This window comes from Melospiza georgiana, chromosome Z (assembly GCF_028018845.1).
Source record: "Melospiza georgiana isolate bMelGeo1 chromosome Z, bMelGeo1.pri, whole genome shotgun sequence".
Taxonomy (NCBI): Eukaryota; Metazoa; Chordata; class Aves; order Passeriformes; family Passerellidae; genus Melospiza; species Melospiza georgiana.
The window spans coordinates 38,561,927-38,586,157 of NC_080465.1; the positions used below are offsets into that span (position 1 = coordinate 38,561,927).

At 40.8% G+C, this 24,231-nt stretch overlaps 1 protein-coding gene across 2 annotated transcripts in view; it reads right to left on the minus strand.

Annotated features, from left to right (window-relative positions):
* Nucleotides 1-2,895: 2,895 nt before the first annotated feature.
* Nucleotides 2,896-24,231, minus strand: part of RCL1 (RNA terminal phosphate cyclase like 1) — a 40,301-nt gene continuing 18,965 nt past the window's right edge. For both annotated transcript variants that reach the window (XM_058044377.1, XM_058044376.1), the window contains exons 6-9: nucleotides 21,719-21,844; nucleotides 20,078-20,234; nucleotides 10,606-10,709; nucleotides 2,896-4,529 (exon numbers count right to left, since the gene is read on the minus strand). In XM_058044377.1, the coding sequence (XP_057900360.1) occupies nucleotides 4,379-4,529; nucleotides 10,606-10,709; nucleotides 20,078-20,234; nucleotides 21,719-21,844 (538 nt within the window). In that variant the 3' untranslated portion in view covers nucleotides 2,896-4,378. The remainder of the gene's footprint in view (nucleotides 4,530-10,605; nucleotides 10,710-20,077; nucleotides 20,235-21,718; nucleotides 21,845-24,231) is intronic.

Consider the following 24,231-nt stretch of genomic DNA (forward strand, 5'->3'; position numbering starts at 1 on the left):
ATTCCAGGAAAGAGATTAGCACTAACACCTGACATCTATTGCTACAGATTTACTACAAATCATCCTAATAGTTCTGTCTTGTAGCAATGTCACAACTCAATTTATATCTAGTCTAAGTGCTATTTGGACATTGTGATGCTGTGACACAGTGCGTGACTTGCTTCTGTTACTCATCCAACGCCGTCACCACACAATTCAGCCCACACAATCTCTTCCCTGCAGGACTTTCTGTCTTTTTACCCTTCTCACTGACAACAGGTTATAGGTGTTTTTCAGAGCTTGTCAGTGCTGCTCAGAGGCAACAGGCACAAGGAAGACACTACAGTCCCCATTGTGAATGCTCTTTTAAGATACAGCTTACCAAGACCTAAGCAGTAACTGGAAAAGACGCTCCTTCCACATTTTTGTTTAGAGTCGCTGTGATGCAGTTGTGTGTCTCACTTGGGATCCCTTAGGAGCCAGATTAAATAGAAGTGGACACACATCAGACACACAAAATAAAAGCATGGAGATGGCCATACAATATTAAAAAAAAAAAAAAAAAAGGGAGGGGGAAATTAACTCAGACAAAATTGTGCATCCTGAAAATTTGTTTCTTCTCTTGTTTGTCTTTTTTTGCCTCTGGTTTCTCAAGAGTATGATTGAGAAACAGGGAAGTGAATGTCAGAATTTGCAAGCACAGAATTATGCCTCTGTGTATTGAAACAAAATCTGTATTACCCATGGGGAAGAGGAAGAAGAGAGAAAGTATATATGCTCTGGCAGTAACAAAACACCATTTTGAAAACATTACCCAAGACAGCCATGTACTTACTGTTTTGGCCCAGATAAATTACCTACTGTGCGCTTCCCCAGACAGTTATTGCACTGGCTTCTAGCCATATGCCTTTGATAAAGTGCACTTGGAATGAAACAATTTTGCTTCCAATATAATCTCTTCTACTCCAGAAGCTGTCCTACACAACTTGCTACAGCAAGTTAGCATGGATTTTGTGACATAACCACAGAAGGTGCAGTCAAACTACAATCATAACATCATAGAAGCAAGTTCGACAACAGGTATTACAAAATTGGCAGGAGATGCAAGGTAAAGGCATATTTTACAAATACTTTTCACATTATCACTGTGACTGCAACTCTCACGGGACTGCACCTGCAGTGGTGCATTCCGCTCTGGGGACTCCAAAATAAGACCTGGACCTCTTAAAGCAAGTCCAGAAGAGGCCCACAGTAAAGATCTGAGGGTTTGAGCACCTCTTCTCCTCATGAGGACAGGCTGAGAGCTGAGTTTGTACAGCCTGGAGGAGATTCTGTGGAGACCTTATAGCACCTTTAAGTCAGTACCTAATGGAACCTAAAGGAAGGCTGGAAAGGAACTTTTTAAAAGGGCTTGTAGTGACAGAACAAGTGGTGATGGTTTTAAGCTAAAGAAGGTATGTTTAGATTAGCTATTTGAAGAAATTCCTTACTGTGAGGGTAGTGAGCTGCTCTAACAGCAGCTCAGTGCTCAGTAGCTGTGGATGCCCAACCCCTGGAAGTGTTCAAGGCCAGACTGATTGGGTCTTTGAGCAACCTGGTTGGGGGGATGGTGGAACTAGATGATCTCTAAGATCTCTTCCAACCAAAACCATTTTGATTTTATTATCAGAGCTGTTCACCCAAAGGGATTAACTAAATTACTGATAGATTGTTCAGAGCACAGGATTATTCATGTACAGCTAATCACTTCAAGTTTAAGTTACCTGAGTATTACCCTGCTATGGATGGACTGAGATGAAAGATGTGTCTCCTAGTAACTATCATCTTCACCATAAAGTCTGTGGCTACCAACACTATGAATTTTTTTCACCAAAAATTTCCTCTGTCCAGCTCTAAAATTAACTATCTTACTGCTTGTGTGATCAGACCACCAAAGCAGATGTCAGTTGCTGTTCTGCCGATAAACAAACAGCTTTTATCTGCAGGATTTCCTTCTAATAAGTACTTTTCCCAGAACATGAAGGTCATATAATTTTAAGACAAGTTCTTACCTAAAACCTCCTCTGGAATTGTTAATATTTCTCCAAAGAGTGATGTTCTTGAAAAACTTACCAGTTTCATATACCATTCCTTTTTTCTGTAAGGCAACAAGCAAATTCACAGGGTTTGAGTTGTTGCAGCAAGTGTTGTGCTGTAGAGCTGTGCAATTTGCAGCAGGGCTAAGGCTTACCAGTCCAATTTTAACACTGAGGTTAAGTACAGGTAATTGTGTAACATAATATCTGCTGCTTGGGCAACTTATTGCCATCTCTATGCCTGGTGCAACTGGAACATTTGGAAAAACAGCTTTATAGTTAAACTTAAAAAGAATAAAGCTTTTCATTTTTGAAATTGTGACAATACTTGCTAATTTTTATTTAAGCAAATTTTGGAAATTGGACCTGTGGCACAAACTTGAATGTTTAACTAATGTAAGGTTTATATTTTTATTCAAGTGGCTTTTAATTTTAGTTTGTACATTTCGTCTTTTGGATCAGTAACGACTTGCATTTTGGGTAATTTTAATTTATGAAATTTCTAGTTTTTTCATTACATAGCGACAGAAGGGAGCAAGGTAAATTCTTTCACGACTATATTCCTTCTAACTTAAAATGTAAAAAATATAGTCAAGTTATTTTATTTCACATCCTATTGTTTTATTTAGGATTTCCTTAGCTGCAAGTCAAATTTTGGAAAGCTAATAAATTACAGGAATGGCTTCACCCTTTCCCTTCCTCCCTCTCTGGCAACTCCCATAGCTGGTTTTTTCATGTATTAATTCAAGATAGCCATTTATATTATGAAGGGCTTAGGAAAGACTTCCAGGCTTTTTTTTTTCCCAATTGTTGTCTGTTTTACTTCAAAGGGAAATAAAACTTTATTTAGGAAAAAAAAACAAACTTTATTTTTTCAAATCATGTCTGACAGATTGCAACACAAACAAAGTACAGTAAAAAAATTACTCACACGGCCTGCAAAAGTTAACAAGACAGTAATCAAATAATGAACCTCTGTCCAAGTCCTTTTTGTGTCCAATATACATTCTTCATACTACAGAGTAATGCCCACTTTACAGTGGCATCAGGTAAAGTTTGTGAAACCATTTTAACACAGTCACTGGTATCTGCTCTCTCTATATAGCAGCTTTTGACACAGTTTTATATTCCTCCAGACACATGAAGGATAATCTGATGTCAAATATAAATTTCTTCCCTTGTGTCAGGAGTTCAGCGTTAACTTCCACAGGTTTGCCTGGAATTTACCTGAGGCCTTTCATGGGTAAATATATACAACCTGGTAGAAACTGTTTTTGCGTCTGTCAATCCATCCCATACAGCATTATTGGCACTTTAAAAAGGGAGCAGACGCACAAAATATGATGGTGAAAGTCAATAAATTTTTCTTTCTCAAAACCTACAGCAATTTTTGCTACTTTTAACAACTAATTGTGAGCCACGTGTATAGCATGCCAAACAAACCTAAAAAGAATATATGTGATAAGTCAAAAGCTGCCATGGAGGTTTCTCCTCCCATGCCCATCCTTGCAAAAGAGGCTAAAATAAGACAGTATAGGCTGTGATCTCCTCAACGGTATTCTAACATTAGGAAAAATAGTAGAGAGATATTTTATTCTTTCTTTGAAGCTGCAACCCTGAGATGAGCTCAGCTGGTTAAAGCACAGTGCTAATAATGCCAAGGTCATGGGTTTCATCCCTGTATAGGCCATTCACTTAAGAGCTGGGCTCAGTGATCCTTCTGGGTCCTTTCCAACTCAGACTATTTTGTGATCTGTGAATGTAGTAAATGTAAACAGGAGTGGAGCATTGGACAAATTCTACACACACACAAAATGTATAAACAAAGAATTGCTGTCATACCTTTAATTTTCATGCCAATATTATCTCTGCAATTACCTCAATAATCTAATATTTCCGTTGTGATCATTTGTTTCGCAATGCAAAGCTTGTTTTTGTTTTCCCTCTCTATCTAAACCTTTCAGAAAAAGCTACAAGTGAAAGCAGTAAATACATAAAACCAGAGCACTCACCTCATTAAGGCCTGAGAGCACAGCGACATGAGGCACTTGTGTCCCATTCAGTGGAATATAGTGCAGAGAGTCCCAAGTCAGCTGAGACTCCAGAAAGCCACTCCAAGCAGCACAAAATACTGGCATTGCATTTATAAATAGCACAGATCTAAATAGTCTGAAGTCAGCTTTATTGTTTACGTGCAGTGAGCTTGGGTAACCTCGCACTGGAATCATCACAAGTCTCCCTATGCCAGAGTAAGTACAGAGACAGGTAGGGTTTATTAGATCTTTGCAGCATTTTCTGTCTTTCACAGAGTCTGTAGATGTTTTTTATCTTATAGTTTTACTGAGGTTGCAAAATCCAATGCCAACACAGGTCATCAAGACTTTCTCCCCGCCCATGTGCTCTTCCTCAGCGGTCTTTGTTTCCATTTTAAACATGATCTGGAAGAAGCTTCTGAGGTGTCGCAGAAACTCAATTCTGAATGAGAGAAAATAATACTGTTTAAGAAACAAAACAGAAAGTCCAATAGCATTATGTACTAACACAGATTCCAGCAATGAGCATGTGAATGAAATAAGAAAATAGTACAGAGGAACAGGGCTACAAGCTCCAAACACTGTTCTCACTTGTGTTGTAGAAGTTGCTAGCGACCCTTCCTGAAACCTCTGCATTCTCTGCAGAAGCAGAGAGAGGAATGGCTGGTAACACAGCAAGACAAAATGGTGAGGGGAGAAGAAAGAAAGGAGAGAAATGTAGCTAGGCAAGTTATTTGCTCCTGATGCTGACTCTTCATCAGAGCTATATGAACCCCATACAAACCCGTGATTCTCCTTTCCCTTGCCCAATGTTTAAAGCAGAAATAAAACATAAACAGGCTTGGGTGCACACTTTAAGAGAGATCCCAAAGCATGTGTTTGATTTCTGACTGATTACTGACTTCTCCACTTCTCAGTTAAATGTTTCATTAGGATTATATTCAGACTTAGAATTCTTCCTGTTTTCTCATTTTCAGGAAAAAAAAATTCCTTTCATCATTTCAGATAGAAAGGCATCAAGAAACTGAACAATCACACTGATCCTAAACAAACACTGACTGGAGGGTGAGTAACACAAAAAACTATAAAAAAAGAAAAAACCAAAAACATCCAAGAAAACATTTTTGCTGGCTTCTCCAAAAGAGGGAACATGCAATTGCACCAAAAGACTACGAAAGAAAATTTGTAATTGCTTCTGACAGAAGTTTGGACTCTTCCAGTCATGGCCACAAGCAAGTCTGCAGTCTTGAACAAAGATGTAATCTCCTCCAGCAACTGATATGCACCTTTCTTAGTTCAAAGAAATGGAATGTGGATATCCAGTTCACACATTACCTTGTCTGCTCTACATGCTGAAAGCATAACTGCAAGCTAATCACACATACATCATTACAACAAATCAAAAGTAAGTATCCACAAAATGGGAAGAAGGAGAACAAAAGCCTAAGCCTCTCCCACTGTGGCATCATGAGGCCTCTGAAAGCCTCTTGGCAGCTCCTATCCACAGAAATTGTGAAGGAGTACAAGGAAAATTGCAGGAGCAAAATTGCTTTATACACTTCAGCTGGGCATGCTGCTGTTCCTGCACTCAGATATATGCATGGGAGAGGAGGAAAATGGCAGGAGCTGGAAAAAGAGAGGCTGTGCCATCTATACTGGTGTGTGCTTGGGATGATCTCAAGTATCTCTGGGGCAATCTGCTAAATACCTCTGCAGGGTGAATGTAGGCACATTCCTCCCAATGTATCCTTTCTCCTGCACCTTCCTGGACTGATAACTTGCTTCAGCACACACACCAGCTTTCTCATCTCTCGAATGAACTGGCAGTTGAAAGAAAGAACTGAAAAGCACCTTTTCTTCCATGCCTCCCCAGCTGCAAGGTTTCTCGTTGCACCTATAGTAGGCAAATGGGCATATGCTGGCACAAATGCTCAGTAAAGCAGACAGACCACAAGCTCTGTATCAGCCTTCTCCTTAGCTGGGTCCTTTCACAGGCTCTGGCAGTGTGACAAGAAAGCAGCCAAGCCCAAAACAGGAGAAGTGAACTGCAAGCAGGCGCTGCAGTATAAACTGTAAAAATGACAGAGGCCATGTGGAGCCAGAGACTCAGGGAAAAATCCTAAAAGGTGATCAGGAAACTGCAATATGTTGGTGGGATCAGTTCAGCCCATACCTCTCTGCACGTAGCTGGGCTACCCTGCATCTCTGCATCTTTTCCCTTTTGAATAAAAGCAGTGAGAAAAATATCAGCCCCTACACACATGGGAAAGGCTCTCTGGGGTGCGAGCAAGGGGAAGGCTGCCTGGGGACACCAGGGGAGAACACAGAAGCCCCAAAAGGCCAGCTTGGAAGCACAAGTGGTACAAACCCTTCAAATAGAAGAGAAAGAGGCAGGAAAGTAGGGGTTTGTGACAGAAAGCAGGTTTGTATTAGCTCTGAGGTTGGTCTGGTAGCAGGTGGACACCTCAAATAATAGCACAGGGCACACCAACCACACAGGCACAGGCTGCAAGACTGAGGGAGGGGGTGAAAGGTACAAAGAAGGTACATTTGGCTGAAAATTTACACTCTGTGTTCAGGCAAGAACAAGGCAGCAGCTGAACAGAGCTGCTTCTTAGGTGCAGGGACAGCTACATGAGCCACACTGGAGGCCTTGTAGCCAAAAACAAGAGTAAAAGGCTTGTTTATCTTTAACCCCAAAGCCTGTTAAGAATTACCAACAAGTACACAAGAACTTCACATATTGAGCAAAGCAACCAACTAACAGAGCAGTGTAAGAGAAGACCTGTGCACAGCAGTGCCTTCTTGGTTGAGCTGCACCGGGGCCTGCACAAGGCTTTGCCTGCTAGCAGCGGCAGCCCCAGCACTGCTCTCCTGAGTGCTGCCACACACCTTCCCAGGAGGAGACAGACTGAGGAGCCGGGAGTGGGCATCCCCAGTCAGGGGAGAAACTGGAAGTGTCAGCTTGGCTGGGCAGAGGCACCCTAACCCTTTTGCCCTAAACCCTTGCAAAGCCATGGATTGGGGCACTCGGGCTTTTGAGGCACAACAGGCTTTCCTGTTGCTTTCTTTCATGTACCCCTGGCTCATGCTAATCCACCTGTATGCAGACAGTTCTGTCCTGCCAGATTGACCTCTGTGAGTTAGTGGGAGGCCAGCACCCTGCATTTGATTTTAAGCTCAGCTTGACAGAAAGGCACTTGCTTCTGTGAAATACAGACACTAAGAAAGGGGTAATGCAGAGCAGCTGCTGGCCATGCAGACTGTTAGCTCCACTGCCACTCACAACAGCCCTACTCATGGTGTTTCATTTCCACTCCCCATAGTTAGCTGAGGCAATGGATGTCTCCCGTGAAAATAAGAAGTTTCCTCATTTTAATGGATGTGTTCCAAAGCGTTTTGTCCCCATGTGATGCTCTCAGCAGCCAGCTGAACTGTCACATTCATGCTATATTATGCTGGACAGGGAAGCCAATAATACAGCTTTTAAGTAACTTCACATTCTGTAGGGTGAAAGTGTTACATACAGAGATGTCACAGCTCTGAAAGAAAAGAAGGGACAAAGACACGGAACATGACGATACTGCAGTTTACTTCATAAGCTTGTGTATCCAATGAGTTGCTTGGGAGCCAAATTTACCAGTCCTTTATAAACAGCCCTAGTTGAGGGCACAAAAAGCCCTAGTTGTTGAATACATAAAAAGCTGCATTCTATCTGAACAGATCCCATAGGATCGATGAGTCACAGATTCTCACAGAATCACAGATTGTACAATATGCTGCTTCAGTATGTGTACTCCTGACCTTTATCCCTGCTGTATACACCTAGCTTGGAAGAAGTGACAACCTACCAACTTGAATTCATCCTGCTTACAAAATAAACTAGTGTATTTGCTTGATTTTCACAGAAGAAAAAAAGGGTAAAAAATTAAAAACTACTCACAATGACAGGTGATTGGATTGTCTCATATGCTTAAATGTGCTCTTCAAACACTGATAGCTACTCTTCTGAAACCTTCCACATGAATACTTACTTTATAGGGGATTACTCCCTCTTTGTGCAATGGGACACTCCCTGTCTTCCCCTCAAAATCTGCTGAATGCTGTTTCCAAGGTATCAGGAGCTGAGAAGAGCAGTTAGGTAATTTTTAGCTCTCATGTGATGGCACCACCATTCTTCAGTTATCACAGTACTGTACCTTTCACGTATACAGCACCGGTACCATGATAACCGAAAAAGGACAGTTCATACTCTTACTATTTGATGCCATTTCCAGATAAAAAAAACCTCCCTTCATCTGACTAAAGAATAACTGCTCAGTCTCTAGAAATAACTGTGATCTAATAAATCCCTTGCAAGTCTGAAAAATTAAATTTTTGATAAATTGTTTTGATAAATTTGTTTTGATGATTTTTTTTTGATAATTTGTTTCCCTAACTAGTTTCTCCTAGAACTCAATTAGGCTGCTTCTGTAAAAGATAATAAAAGGTGTTTTTATAAATACATTAAAAACTAAAGGAAGACCATGGAAAATCTCCATGCTTGACTGGATGTGGAAGGGAACATTGTCATCAAGGATGAGGAAAAGGCTGAGGTCCTCAATGTCTTCTTTGCCTCAGTCTTTAACAGTAAGACTCATCTTGAGGGCAACCAGCCCCCTAGCTGGGGTACAGGGAGCAGAATAGATCTTCTGCAATACACAATGAAGTACTGAGACATTTACAATTTTATGGAATTGGATGGAATTCATTCAAGGGTACTGACGGTGCCGGCAGAAGCATTCACCAAGAAAATCTCCATCATGTAGCATCAGTCCTGGCTAACTGAGCAGGTCCCACAGGACTGGAAGTTGGCCAGTGTAATGCTCATACCATCAGGGTTAGAAGGAGGAACTATAGTAATAGCCCATGGCTTGGATGGGTACCCTCTTCACTAGGTAAAAAAACCATTTGTATGGCTGGGCCCAGAGATTAGTGGGGCATGGAGTTACATCCAGCTGGTGGCCAGTGACCAGTGGTGCTCCCCAGGGCTCTGTACTGGGGCCAGTTCTGTTTAATGTCTTCATCAGTGACATGGATGAGGGGACTGAGTGTCCCCTCAATCAGTTTGCAGATGACACCAAGCTGGGTGGGAGTGCTGATCTGCTGGAGGGCAGGAAGGCTCTGCAGAGGGATCTGGACAGGCTGGATCATGGGCCGAGCCCAGTGGTGTGAGGCTCAACAAGGCCCAGTGCTGGGCCCTGCCCTTGGGTCACAGCAACCCCAGGCAGTGCCACAGGCTGGGGCAGAGTGGCTGCAAAGCTGCCACAGGAAAAGGCCCTGGGGGTGCTGGTGACAGCAGTTGAGCATGAGCCAGCAGTGCCCAGGTGGCCAAGAAGGGCAATGGCATCCTGGCCTGTGCCAGCAATGGTGTGGCCAGCAGGAGCAGGGCAGGGATTGACCCCCTGTACTCAGGGCTGGTGAGGCCACACCTCAAATCCTGTGCTCAATTTTAAGCCCCTCATTCCAAGAAAGACATTGAGGTGCTGGAGCATGTCTAGAGAAGGGCAACAGAGCTGCTGAAGGAATACAAGTCCTGTGAGGAACACCTGAGGGAGCTTGAGGTGTTTAGCCTGGAGAAAAAAGGAGGCTTGTGGAGACCTTATTGCTCTCTACAACGGCCTGAAAGGACTCTGTAGACAGGTGAGGGTTTGGTCTTTTCTCCCAGGAAACAAGTGACAGGATTAGAGGAAATGGCCTCAAGCTGCACCAGTGTAGGTTCAGGTTAGACATCAGGAAGAGTTTTTTCACTGCAAGGGCTGTTAAGAATTGAAATGGGCCACCCATAGTGAGTCACAATCTGTGGAAGTGTTAAAGAAACAACCAGACCTAGCACTATGGTCTAGTTGAGAAATAGTGTTCAATCAAAAGTTGGACTTGATCCTAGACGTCTTTTCCAACCTTGATGATTCTGTGATTCTGTAACCTGTGTTTACAACTAGCAATATAAGAAATTAATTTCTTTTCTATCCCCTGAACAACTACCAGCTACAGACAAAGCTTTAGTAAAAACTGAGACTGAAGGACCAGATAGGATTCTGCTGCCCAGTAAAACCTTAAAAAAGCACATAGCTCCATGAATCGAAGTCTTAAGCTGTTTCATAGGAACAATCACTGGCTAGCCATTTGAAATACAACACTTAATGACACAGCTATAGAGAGATCACCAGGGAAAACATAGTAGTGTACACTAGGCAATAAAAAGCCAACTGATGTACACATACATTCCACGTCAAGAACCATCAATAAACCCTGTCTCTGCAATTCTCAGAAACAGGAATAATATAGAACAGTAAGGGACTCATCTAACATGTAGCAACAAACCCTAGGCAACTTACACCACTTGTCTCATTTGAAGTCAGGTACAAGTTGTTCTATTTGTTACCATAGGCAAAATCTCCCATATACAAAAATAGCTGTGCAATAAAACTAGTGAATTAAAACAAGACTGTGTAATTGAACTGAACAAAACAACTTACGTGTATGGAGACAGAGGTCCCAACAGGACTTTGGAAACATCCCGCTGTCCAAGGGTCATAAGGAGCAGAGCAAGGCTCTGATTTGTTGAATCTACACAGCCTCCCTGCAAACCAAAATGTTTTAATAATTAATCTCTGTACAAACCAGAAATTGAGATGGGAGGAGAGTAACAAAGGCAAAAGATACACTTAAAAGGTGAAATACCACTCCCAATTTTTAAGGGCCAAGAAGATAAAAATCTAGATTTTTTTAACAATGAAAAATCAATTTCACTTGGCTAGGAAAAGAATAGCCATAAAACCTATAAGAAGATCATATTAAATATCCCTCCTAATCTGTTTTAACACCTCAGAATGTAAACACTGAAGAATTTCTTTCCAGTAAATTGAAAAGAGGTATTAGTTCTAGTTGACATGCATCTGAAGATCCATGAATTCCAGCCCTACATTATAACAGTTACATTTGGACAAATAGTTCAGTGTTAGCAGGTGGGAAACGGCAAGTTAGAATTTATTTAGCACTTATACACAAAAACCCTTGCTGCCAACTTTTATGAGTTTACATTTGTAAAACATTTCCCCTCCATCATTACAATAGAAGATTTTTTTATTGCCAGTGAAAGAGCCATACATAAAATTAAGTGGAACCACATAAACTCTTGTACATATTTGACTGTAGTAAGTCATATGCAAGGTAAATTGTTCTGTATGTTGAAAATATTTACTATGATGCATACATTAATTAGAACTGGAAGGCTAGAATTAGAAATTAGAATTGTTTACAAAACTGGAATATAAATTTAAAGGGATACTTTCAGTCAAAGCTGCTGTAGAGACCAGGCACGTGAAATCTATGAACAGTATTCTGCTGCATCAGGCCTAATGCTAAATCCTCAGAATAGGCTCTCTTGAAACCAAAACCTTACCTTTTTAAAACCAAATTCTCTAATAAGGTAAGCTGACAGCTACCTTTGTTGACAAGGAAGGTAACTTATCATAATTTCAAGACATAACACTATCCAAGAAGGCAAAGGAGAAAATATATTTTGGATTACACAGATTAAGAGAATCAGCCAATGTGACAACCTCAGCACATTTACTCAGTGAGAGGCAGAAAGGCATAGCCTTTCCAAGGCGGGATACTGAAGACTTAATTTTCAAGATGGCCTTGCTTCTGTGTGACAACCTGCAGCTCCATTCTTCTGAAAAAAACTGTGCATTACATGCAAGGAACTACAGCACAGCAAAATAAGTACCTCTATTGCATTCACTACCATGACCCAATTCCTAAAACATGCTCTTACAACAGTACTTGCCCTCTTAACTGTGTGAACTTGTCACACCAAAATGAAGTTCACATAACCTAATGCTGCCTGTAGGACTGATAAAAATTTTGCTTTATCTTGAGTGAACAGAGTACTTGCAGAATTTGCTGGTGCAATCTAAAGCCACAGATCTTACCAGCTGTATTTGCCAATGAAACATATACCAAAGCAGCTAAGAGTTTGGTAAGGATATTCCTGACACTGGACTTTCTGCAGTTGTAGTTTGGTCAGTAATAAAAATGCTCCTTCTTACTTGGATGAAAACTTCACATTTTCTGAGCTTGTTTTATTTCTCTGGAGCTGAAAACATTATAAAATATCTACTTTTATATCACAATTTATACAAAAGCTTTAATCAGCATGGAGACTACCATGTCCTAAGAAACAAAAACACAATGCATCCATCCTGTCCTAACTGCTTACATAAGCTCCCTACATTGCTGCAGTGAGTCAGTCACCCTCAGTACTGCTGTGCAGTAGCAATCTGCTATGCACATTTGTGGTGCTGTCCCCTTGAGCCACTCTACCATCTCCTCAGGAATTCTCATTAGACACTAACCTTGATTAATGGCTCCTGGGCAATTAAGCTCCTTTTTAGCTTACCAGAAACAGTCCGCTCCTAGGAAGTTCTGCCTAACAAATTGCTGTTTTCTAATGGATAGTCTTGGAACATTTTTTTTTTTTTGTCTAAATCATAGCACAGGTGGAACAATATTATTGTTACCGCACCTTTTGATGAAAATTCCAGTAACAACTGACCCAGATTATGGCCAGAATGGAGAATGACAGAAGGCTAAAGCCAAGCACCTCACAGCCCTACTGGCAGCAGTACTAAGCAAGGGTCTTTGAGCTCTCCAAGGCCACAGAAGGCTGCACTGGCACCGCCCTCAAAGTGGTACAGCTCTTGAGGCTCAACAACCCTCAAGGCTTCAGTACTTAGAGAACAATCACCAAAAGCTGTTGACAGGGCCTGCCTGACACACTCAACCCTCAAAGCTTAACCCTTCAAGTGTTTACAGGTACAAAGCCATCTGACTAAAATTGAGGGGAATTTTTAACCTTTTTATATACATCTTTATGTCTATTTGTGTGCATGTATGAATTGATTTAAATATACTACATCAAGCGTAGTATGAATGTTGCCATCTCTTAATTTTTCAAATAAGTTGCTACTGAGCTTATAGAAAATCTTACTGAATACTTTTGTAAATATTAGTCACAGAATCACAGAACGGTTAAGATTGGAAGGGATCACAGCAGGTCAGCTAGTCCAGCCTCACTGCTCAAACAGGATTGCCCCAGAGTACATGGCACAAGATTCCATCCAGACTGTTCTTGAGTTTGAGACTCCACAATCTCTCTGGGCAACCTGTTCCAGTGTGCAATCACCTGCACTGTAGAGGATATGTAAAAATACCTTCCTCATATCTAGATAGAACTTCCCGTGCATCAGTTTCTGTCTATTGCCTCTTGCCTTAATGCCTGGCACCACCAAGAAGAGCTTGGATGCATCTTCCTGGCACCCTCCCTTCATAAGGTCCCCACTCAGTCACCTCTTCTCAACACCAAACAGGAGCAGCTTGCTTGGCCTTTCCTTGTAAGAGAGATGCTCCAGTCCTTTAATCATCTTTGTCATCTCCTCTAGACTTGCTCCCGGAGCACCATGCCTCTCTTGTCCTGAACACAGCATTCTATATGTAGCCTCACCAGGGCTGAGTAGAGAGGCAGGATCAACCTGCTGTCAGTGCTCTTCCTAATGCACCCGAGGGAATCATTTGGCCTTCTTGGCCACCAGGACACACTCTGGCTCCTGGACAGCATGTTGTCCCCCAAGATACAGACAGCTATTCCCCAGTGGGTCAGTTCCCAGCCTGTGGTGGTGCCCAGGTTATTCTTCCCTACATACAGAACCCTGCATTTGCCTTTGCTGAATTTCACAGCTCTTCTCTGCCCACCTCTCCACCCTCTCAAGGCCCTTCTGAAGGGCAGCACGACCCTCTGGGGTATCAGCCACTGCTCCCAGCTCTGTGTCATCAGTGAACTCACTGAGAAAACATTTGTGCATTTGTTCAAGTTATTGGTGGAGAAGTTAAACAATACTGGACCAGTATTGAACTTTGTGGACATCACCAATGACAGGCCTCCAGCCAGACTCTGCAATACTATTACAACCTTCTGGGATGTCCCATTCAGCTGGTTCTTAATCCACCTCCCTGTCCACTCATCTAATCCACATTTCCAAAATTTGCCTATGAGGATGTCACAAGAGACAGTGTCAAAAGCCTTGCTGAAGTCAAGGTAGACAATATCCACTGCTCTTCCCTCATCCATTCATCTAGTTGTTTCATTACAGAAGAGAAGCAGGTCAGCCAAGTATGATTTACCTTTAAAGAATCCATGCTGACAACTCCTGTTCACCTTTTTTGCCCTCCATGTGGATAGAAATGGCCTCCAGAATCATCATGGTTTAATGTCTGGTAGTTTCCTGGGTCCTTCTTTCCCTTTTTATGCCCAGTGTGATGTTTGCTTCCTTCCAGTCCTCAGGCACTTCTCCTGTTCACCACAGCATTTCAAAGATGGCTGTAAATTCCCCATCTTGGTGTCTATCAGCTCTCTCAGCACTTGTGGGTCCATCCCATCAGGGCCCATGGACTTGTGGATGCCAGGTTTGCCTGACTCCAACTCAGTCCTCCTTGGGCAAGGGAAAGTCTCCACTCAAGCCTTCCTTGTCCCCAGTCTCCTGGGTCAGAGATCCCTGAGGGCTGGTCTTGTCAGTGATGACCAAAACAAAGGCAGCATTCACTAACTCTGCCTCCTCTGGGTCCTCTGTCAACAGGGTCCCACTCCCTTTTTAGTATCAGGCCCATATTATCCTTTTTCCTTTTGTTAGAGATGTATTTGAAAAATCCTTTCTTGCTGTCCTTGACATTCTTTGCCGAACTTAATTCCAGGTGAACCTTGGCTTCCCTTGTCTCTTTTCTACATACTCTGACAATCTCTCTATATTAATTCCAAGTAACCTGACCCTGCTTCCAGTTCCTGCTTACCCTTGATAATGAAGGGAGTTCTTTATTTATCCATCAGATCTCTTCCCCTTTGCCCAATTTCTTGCACATTTGGAAGCACTGTTCTTGAGCCTGAAGGAAGCGATCCTTGAATATCAACTAACTCTCTTGGACCCCTCAGGGTCTCTTGGACACTGCACGGCTTGTTCTCATGGCATTCTCCATGAAGATCTCCCTGCAGAAGCTCAGGTTAGCTCTCCCAAAGTCTCTGGTTGTGGCTACTTGCTACCCTGCTTTCTCCTCATCTGGAGCTGAGTTCCACATTCTCACTCCAGCAAGGCCTTCTCTGTTTGTTAGTATCAGTTGAGCAGCACACCATTGCCTGGGGGATCCTCCACTACCTGTGTCAGGAAGTTGCCATCCGTGCTTTCCAGGAACCTCCTGGGCTGTTTGTGTTTCACTGTGCTGGTTCTGCAGCAGATGTCAGGGGAGTAAAGTCCCCCAAAAGAACCAGGGCCTGTGACTTTGAGGCTGCTTCAGATGCCTGCAGATGGCCTCATTTGCTTCCTCCTCCTGATCAGGCAGCAAACACCCACAACAGCAAACACCTTTACTAGTCTGCTGTTTTACCCTGATCCATAAGCCCATCATCCTCATCAAGACAGGGCTCGACACTGTCAGGGCTGTCTCTCCTGAACAGGGTGTAGCCCTTCATGCCAACATTCCAGTCACATGAACTATCCCACCATGTCTCTGTCACCGCAATAAGATCAAAGCCCGGTGACTGCATGCAGGTCCTTGGCTCATCTTGTTTGTTCCCCATACTGTGTGCACTGGTGCACATGCACCTTACAGAAGTATTTGATTGTGTCAGCATTCCAGGAGTCAATGATTAAATGCTGCTACGTTCTTCAGATAAATTGTTGATCAAGTCTGAGGCTACATTTTGCAAGGGATACACTTTTGTGACCCAAAGGGAGGACCTCTCTTACCCCTTCTGCAGCCTTATCCTTTTCCATCCTTACCCTTTTTGCATTCCCATTCTCTGTATAAATCATTGTAGATTCACTCTAACCCAATTTTTCTTTGCGTGATTCAACTATGTAATAACCAATAGCGAACCTTGCCATCAAACTTTGCAGCATGTCAACAAATTTATATAAAAACTTGCTTTTGACAATATTTTGCCACTGATTTAAGTAATCTAAACCACTCATTTGCAACCATTCCTACAAAGGCAGTGATATTAAGTGATTGCTTGTAATCTAATGACTGAACAGTAACTTCTGCCAAGTGGACTTAACATTCCCAAGGAGGCCAAATTTTTTTCTTGTCAATCCACCTGCCACTTATTCAAGAATCAAAAATTAGAAACAACCCTCCCAAAAGAAATGGGATGGGCAAAGTCAGAGCCAAGGTACATTTGTTCCAAAATGGCTCGTGCTCATTACCAATGTAGAATGCAGCTTCTACACTGTATTAATTCATTCTATGGCAGTTTCTCCATTATTGTTTACACTGACTACAGAGCCAGATCCAGCTAGTTGTGACAATTAGACACAGATCCTTTAAAATCCTATCCATTTTAAAATGTTGTACAAATATTAAAGCTGACATGTACATACAAATATCACAACTCTGCGTATTGGACAAAAGCGTTTCGAAAAGATTTTTTCTTCTAAGTTTGAGCCCGGCTTTGACTAAGTGTTAGTTAGCATTTTGGGATACAGACAATTTCCTCCATTACCTGTGTGGTACATATTTGCAGGACTCAATAATTTGTTATGCAAAAGGTGACAAATTATTGCAGATGGTTTGTATTTTGGTTTTTGGGGTTTGGTTTTTTTCCCAGAAAAATGGAGCAAAGCCTTACTACACTGAAGTAAGACCATCTTGAAAATTAAGCCATCTAGAAATCCTTCACGCATTTTAGCTCAAGTTCAATAAAACAAACAGCTTTAGCCCTCCTGCCCCTTCAAGGTGCCCTAGCAACTCGGCCTTTCTTCATTAAAGAATTCAGCCTTAAATAGGTACACGTACTCCCCTATTTTTCATGAGTACCAAGAATATAAAAATTAAATCCTTTTCCAGCTCTTCCAGATTTTCCATTCTGCCAATTACTCTCTAAATAAAGCTCCCATAAACAATGTCTTTCAAAGGCAAGAGTTAAAATCCTTACTGGCCTTCTACAATTAAGCTTCAGAAAGAACTGCATAGGGATTTGTAATGACAATGCTAGTCAGTCACTCCACTGCCCCCTCTTGCAGAGCCACTGCAATTAAGGCACTGTGCCACTTATTACTACTCTATTAGCTCTGACATCTTTCCATCAACAAATGTGCATTAAAACATCTCTGCTGTTTCCAACAATCATGCAACCTAATTAATATCTTTTTGAAGGCTTAGTAAAAGGATTTTAGCAAAACTCAAATCTTTAGATTTTCTAGGTTTAAACTTTACACAATGGCAAGCACTTTCCCAAATGTCCCCGAACCCCTTTCAACAGTAACTGCAACTCCAGCAGATTTGTGGGTGATCCCAACACCTAAAGCCTTTAAACAGAGAATTGTCTCCAGTGCTCTCAGGGTGCCCTGGTCTGGTCAACCCTCCCTGGCTCCCACAGCATAGTACCTCCTGGTAAAAACACAGATGGTGAAATAATCCCATAAAGAGAAGATCTAAAAACAGGAAAATAAATTCTCCCTTGAGCCTTGTATTCAACAAGTAGATGGCGCAAAAAGATGTGAGACTTAAAGATTGCCTGTTCAGAGTAATCTATTCTTGCTTTTTTAGATTTTTAGTTTCACTAAAAATCTTACCTAGGCAAAGAAACATAAACAACTAGTACATTAAACCTAAACAAGCACTGTGTACTTTGCAACATGTTTTTATATCCCCTCTGTGTTCAACACTAAATCAAACTGACCTAACAAAAAAAACAAAAAGACCAAACAAACAAAAAATCACCCCAAACCAAAAATGTGTTTGGTTTGAAAACCAAACACCCTAAAAAAGTCCATCCCAAAACAAAAAACAAACTAACCCCCAAAAATACAAAAGAAAGAAAATTAAGAAGAAACCTTATCTTTCAAAATTCAGGCTAGTACTGTAGGACCACATGTATCATAGATAAATTCAAGTATGTATTATGAAAACTACATAACAAAACCCATCATACTGCCCATGATGGAGGGAGAGGGGAATTCACTAAATAATGACTAAGCACTGCAGTGAAAAAGTAGCACAAGAGCCAAAAACTAGCAAACTGAAACTTTCCATAGTGAGCTGCTATAGTGAAGGACAAATAGTCTGTACACTGCCCAGCATTTTTCAGTCTCTCTTGGACAGAAATCATCCACACATAAGGGAGTCTTCCAGCAGCACCAGCAGCACCATAGCAAGCCACAGCTAACAACCTCACTCACTCAGATTCTGATCTTCAAAGACACTGAAATCTGACAGCCTATTTGTAATTCAGACTTGTCCAACCCTGCTGCCTCCTCAAACATTTTCCCTGTTGTCTTAAGATACTCACTATCCTTCGCAGAATTTGACTCATCATATTCAAATGGTTGCCATAAATTAAAGCAGAAAGTTACTTGCTTTAGGCCTTTCCAGCTCTCTTCATTTTGTAAATTCTCTGACATCTGACTCTGTGCAAAACATATTATCTGGACAAACTGTCTCACTATTTTAATCTATCAAGTGCTAAATGGTTTCCAAAGGGGAAAAAAACCCTATTGTTGCTGATAGAAATATGTGGAAACTGGATTTTTGATGTGTCTGGACATATGACTACCAGAAGATGTTTTCCAAGACATGTACACAAACAAATGTACCAAAAGATTTTTGCAGTTCACGCCTGAAATAAAAATAACTTCATGACATACATTAGTGCAGAAACAGACAGATGCTTCCGTCACTAGCTGTGACTACATTCTCCACACAGGCCAGAGTTTCAAATACAAGGGGTCTAGATTGTACCCAGCAACCCTGGAACAACATTTTGGCATTGGCCTCTCCGTGAGACAAGAATCCTGAGCCAGAAAAGTCCTTTAGCAACACGGTTTATATGCTGAATAAACACAGACAAAATATTAATGGAAGACTGGAAAAAGGGGCTAACTGGTAATTCAAACAGATAAAAGATTTGCAACAGGGAAAGAGATGAACAATCTAACACAGGTATGGATGTGATTTATGAAGTTCAGGGGCTTTTTTTATATTTAACTGCATTCCCTAAATTAGAATCTCAATAATGGCAGTTTAAACACTTTTGTGAAGTCATATACCTTATTACAGTTCAGAGTAACTACTTGTTTTTTTAAATAATGAGCAAAATTTGTAGATGACTGCCTCCTAAAGGCCAAACATGTTTTATCAATGCTAAAACATAGTTATTTAAACATCTGTGGAGATAGAAAACAAAGCAGCTGGAAGGTTCTTTATTAAATCGGAAACTCATGTTTGCCAAATCATTTGTAACACTGAAAGCTGCTTTTCCACTGAAATTCTTGCCACAAAGGAAAATAATTTTAATAAAGAAAAAAATCTATTCTGAACAGAACTGTGATGCACTTAGGATTCCTAAGTAAACACCATCCTAGCTCCCTTCCAACAACCCATTAATACAATTCTTCATACAACCAGCAACTCTCAGCACATTTAACTTTGTCGTCATCATCATTACAAAGTGATCAACACGGAGGCTTCACAAGTTTTTTTCCCCTTCTGCCACTCCTATGTTCTTCCACTCATAATGTCCCATTCCAACCACTGGTTTAGAAGCATGGACTATGGCACCCATCCATATTATTTAGAAGAGTAACAGCCCATGTGAAGCTAATTGAATTCTGTTGCAGACAAAAAGCAACAGAAGAAGAATTTGCCGCTCCCGTGATTCATAACAAGACATATCAGACATTGGAAACAGCATGCCCCAGTAAGTCATTACACTGCTAAAGGAACCATACAAAATCACTCTTTACCTGGATGAAAAAGACACTGGCAGCATCAGATCCTTTCTCCGCTTGGATCCAAGCATGTCTGAGGGTGCCACCAAACCATCTATCCTTTCACCTATTTTATCATCTCCTTCCCTTACATCTATATACAAATATACAAAACATATTGGCCACTTACTCTGTAGACCTCCTCAAGCAGCAGCTTAGCACAATTCTGGCCCAGTTCCTCAGGAAGCACAGCTGCTCCCTGGCCCTGAGGATTTGAGGCTAGCTCAGCACTGAGAATAGTGCCATTGATGGTTTCTGCAGTAAGGCACATGCCAAAACCTGGTGATCTGAAAGAAAGGGAAAAAGTGCATTTGATTTAAGGACAAAATTGCAGTAATGAGCCAAGAACTTCAAGTCATAAATGGCTCCTCCTATATGATGACAAATGTCCTGTTTGATGCAATAGATTGACGCTGGAAAAACAAAATTAACAACTGTGCTTAAACCCAGTACCAGTTGCCACAAAACCCTTTATGTTGGTTTTTCCTGGACTAAACTCTTTAAACATGAAAATGAAAAAGAAAATGAAGAGCCATACAAACCTTAGAAATGTCTGGGGTTTTTTTTAATAGAGGAGGGTACCTTTCAGATTCTTGTGCTTGATAAATATTTCAAAGGTATCTAGTGTTTCTTATCTGCAACATTCAAAACCAAAACTACCCTTCTTTAAGGCTTCAGCTCTTTCCCCTGAAAGCTGCAATATTTAGCAAAATTAGACTAACTAGTTAGTATCAAGGATACTGCTATTATACTGGATTCATATTTAAGGTGAATGTCACAGTAGCATCAGAAACCCAGCCAGCCAGGTTGAAAGTGATTCAGTTCCTCTGCCATGCTATTATTTATCTCTCTGCATGAGCTGCATGTAGTAAAAATAATGTTGCTACCACAAATCATTTGACTTTTTAAATTTCATAAACAGATGAAAAACAAAGTTGAGACTACACAGCTCCCAGAAATGTTTTTGCAATTCTGATCCTGTAAGCAGTTTGGAGCCATTAAAGTTACAACCCTGGCATATTAAATATGATGAAGGATTGGAAAAGACAAAAAATACTAAAAGTTTCTTCAATGATTTCTAGGTTCATAAACGTTTTAATTTAACAAAATTTGACAAAATATTTCAAAAAGCAGAAACAGTGAAAGGAAACATGCATGCCTGCATTTGAGCATACAGACAGAAAACTGTCAAATGAGCTATCCAGAATCTTTCAACCCCAAGGAAGAAGACATCAGAGATGACAGACACCAGCAAAATTGTCTGAATCGCATCCACTGCTTCTGTGCTCTGTCACTAAACAAAATCTGTGGAAGTACAATAAATTAATTTTCCAGTCCTCGCCAGTGAGAGGACACTCCTTCAGCCATTCAGCAGAAGACAACCCATACTGCTTTAACACTTCCTTAAGACACCTCAGTCCCATCCTTAATAATTTCCTTCAGAAGGTGTACAGTCAACTTTGAATCTTGCTTTCCTGAACATATCGTGACACCTTGATCTTAATCTCTTTTCAAAGCAACAGACTTAAAAATGAAGGGAGCTCAAATTTAGTGGCAGTAGTGATGTATTTCATTCCTTGCTTAAGAAAACACATCTATCCCTGTTATGTATCTAATGAAACACCCGTTCTTTCTTTGTGAGAAATACTTATTTCAAATCAACAAAATAGAAGGCTGTGATCTAAAAACTCAGTAAAATTAGATCAGGACAGCCTAGCAAATTAACAAATCAGAATAACATGTCTGTTTCCTGTAAATTCTGGATACTCACTTTCCAGAGTTGACCCCCTTCATATGGTCTGTGTAGATATAGATGTCTGGGAGGAATTTATTCAGAATGCCCCTTGCAGATTCCACCATTCTATTTGCCATCTGTGGTGACACTCGGACAGAGTATCTACATTTCTGAGCTAAGAAATCCATTGTGATCACAAGAAAAAATTGAAAGCAGAGACTGACAAAAGTGAAGAGGCACCAGTGCATTATTTCAGAAAACATCTGCTTTATACAGCTATTTATGAGCTTTTGTCTATGTTCCTGTACCTAGAGAACCATATGCATGTAAGTGCTTTCTACAATCTTTTCATTGATATACCTTGAAGTGAAGTACACATAACATATGCTGAAGAACAGATTATGACTAAGTAAACATCTATCTTGAAAATGCCCTTCATTAAATTTAAATTGCTGTTCTGTCATCTTGCACTTTCTGGAGGAAGGTAGGAAGGAAGGAGGAAAGGAGGAAGGAGCAGAAAGTAGGAGGAAGTCCCACGTGCTCTGTTCTTCATAGTTTATTAAAACACAATCCTGAGTGAAGTTTCTGTGAATTAGCAGAAAAAAAATCCTGGGAAGATGAATAAGAAATTTAAGACAAATGTTCTAACAAAAAAAAAAAAAAAAATTAAAAGTCTCTAAGAAAAATACCTTTGCTATCTCCAACTTTGCAGTGTTTTGAGGCTATCAAATTCACTAGTTGTCTAGTCATTCATCATCTGAAAGTTCCAGGAAAGAACCTACCACCTTACCACCCACCCCAACCCACCCCCTCACAGTCCATAAGAGATGAACAGCCTTTCTAATCGTGTACTCAGGTGCTGCTTCAGAGGAACTCCCAAAGATCTTCAAACGTAGAAAGCACATTATGCTTTAAATTCCAGCTCAACTGTAATGCAGACTCACCCTCTACCCATCTGCACATACATTCACACAGCAATGCAGAGAAATACACTCCCAAAACTCCTAGCTGGCAGGAGGAATTTTCTTTTCTACAAATTTCTATAGCATCTTCTGTGAAGTAGGCAAACTCAAAACTTTGGGACCTTAGAGCAAAATCACTAAAAAATACTCAGAAAACTGTTTGTTCTGCACAGTTGATGCACTCAGTATTTTGGATTATACAAAAGGCTGCTGTAATACAATCTCCACAGCTGTGAGGAAGATTTACTCAGATGAATCTTGGAGGAACAAAAGTACACATAAAAAAAAGACATAAGGACTTATCCTTCCAGATGTTTTGTATTCTATTGCCTTGAAGGACCACCTAATAGCTAAACTGAGTCTGCCTCTCATCATGCTTAAAGGCAAACCTATACCCCTGAGAAAAGGCCCAGGAAAGCCTACAGCAAGGTAGAAGTTCAGAATTCAATCAGATGTATGAGTCAAAGTGGTCCAGAATGGTGATGCATATTAATGTCAATTTAGAACAATGGCAGTAAAGTCATGATCATTGCTTCCTCCTCCACACAGAAACATATCTACTTACTACAGAGCAGAATGGAGGCATAAGAAAATTACTTCCTCCACCAATATACCACAGCACCTATCACCAAAAGTACAATGAGCTGCCTCCTTTCTGTTCTACAGCACATGTATCCAGTAAAACAGCTCTTGCTTGGCACTACTGCATCTATCTAAATGCTGCAATTGGACAAGGTAGTCAAAACATCCAGTTTATACACACAGTTGTGATGGGATGCCATAAACTAAAAGAAGAAATAGGCTGCAAATCTACACCTCTGGCAGAAAACATGACCTCCTTCCTGCTTTGTTTTTGAGTAATCAATGCCAAATCATGTTTAGGACTCTCAAACACAAATTAAACTACATGTTGGCCACTGCTTAATACAGTTTCATGTAAGAGATTTCTACCTTCTTTCTACAATGACAGCAGATTCATGACAGATACCATACAAAGGCCACAAGAGAAAAAGAAAGTCAAAAATAAATAATCCAAAACATTGGCTAGATTTGCAGTTGTTTGAAAAAGTAAGGAGTTCACAAGAGTATTCTTATCTCCAGGTGGAATAAAACCTCCTCCACTTCCACCTGCACTGGTACCCCCAAAGGTGAAGAGCCAAAGAATTTTCTTTCAAAACACACCAAAAAGCTCAGTGTGTGCTGCAAGGTGTAAACTCAACTAAGATTTAACTATCACACTAAACTATCACCCCATCTAACTTCTGCTAGACTAGTAACTGCCTATTCAATGCACAACTGAACTACATTGGTTACTACTGAATTTACACACAAAGTAAGATTACTTTAAGGGCTCCTACATTATGGGAAGGAAGGTATTTTAACTTTTTCTTGCTATTGGAAAGATTTTAAATAGTGCCATTCAGCTTTGAATTTATTCAATAGCCTACAGATGCTTTTTGAATAGCAATGTTTTGAACACAGGAGTTTTGAGGCACAGTCTTGAATATGACCCCTCTGTGTAATGTTGGCCTGTGTTACCTAGACACATGCTCAGAAAGGTGGGTGCACTTCTACGACTTCTAAATT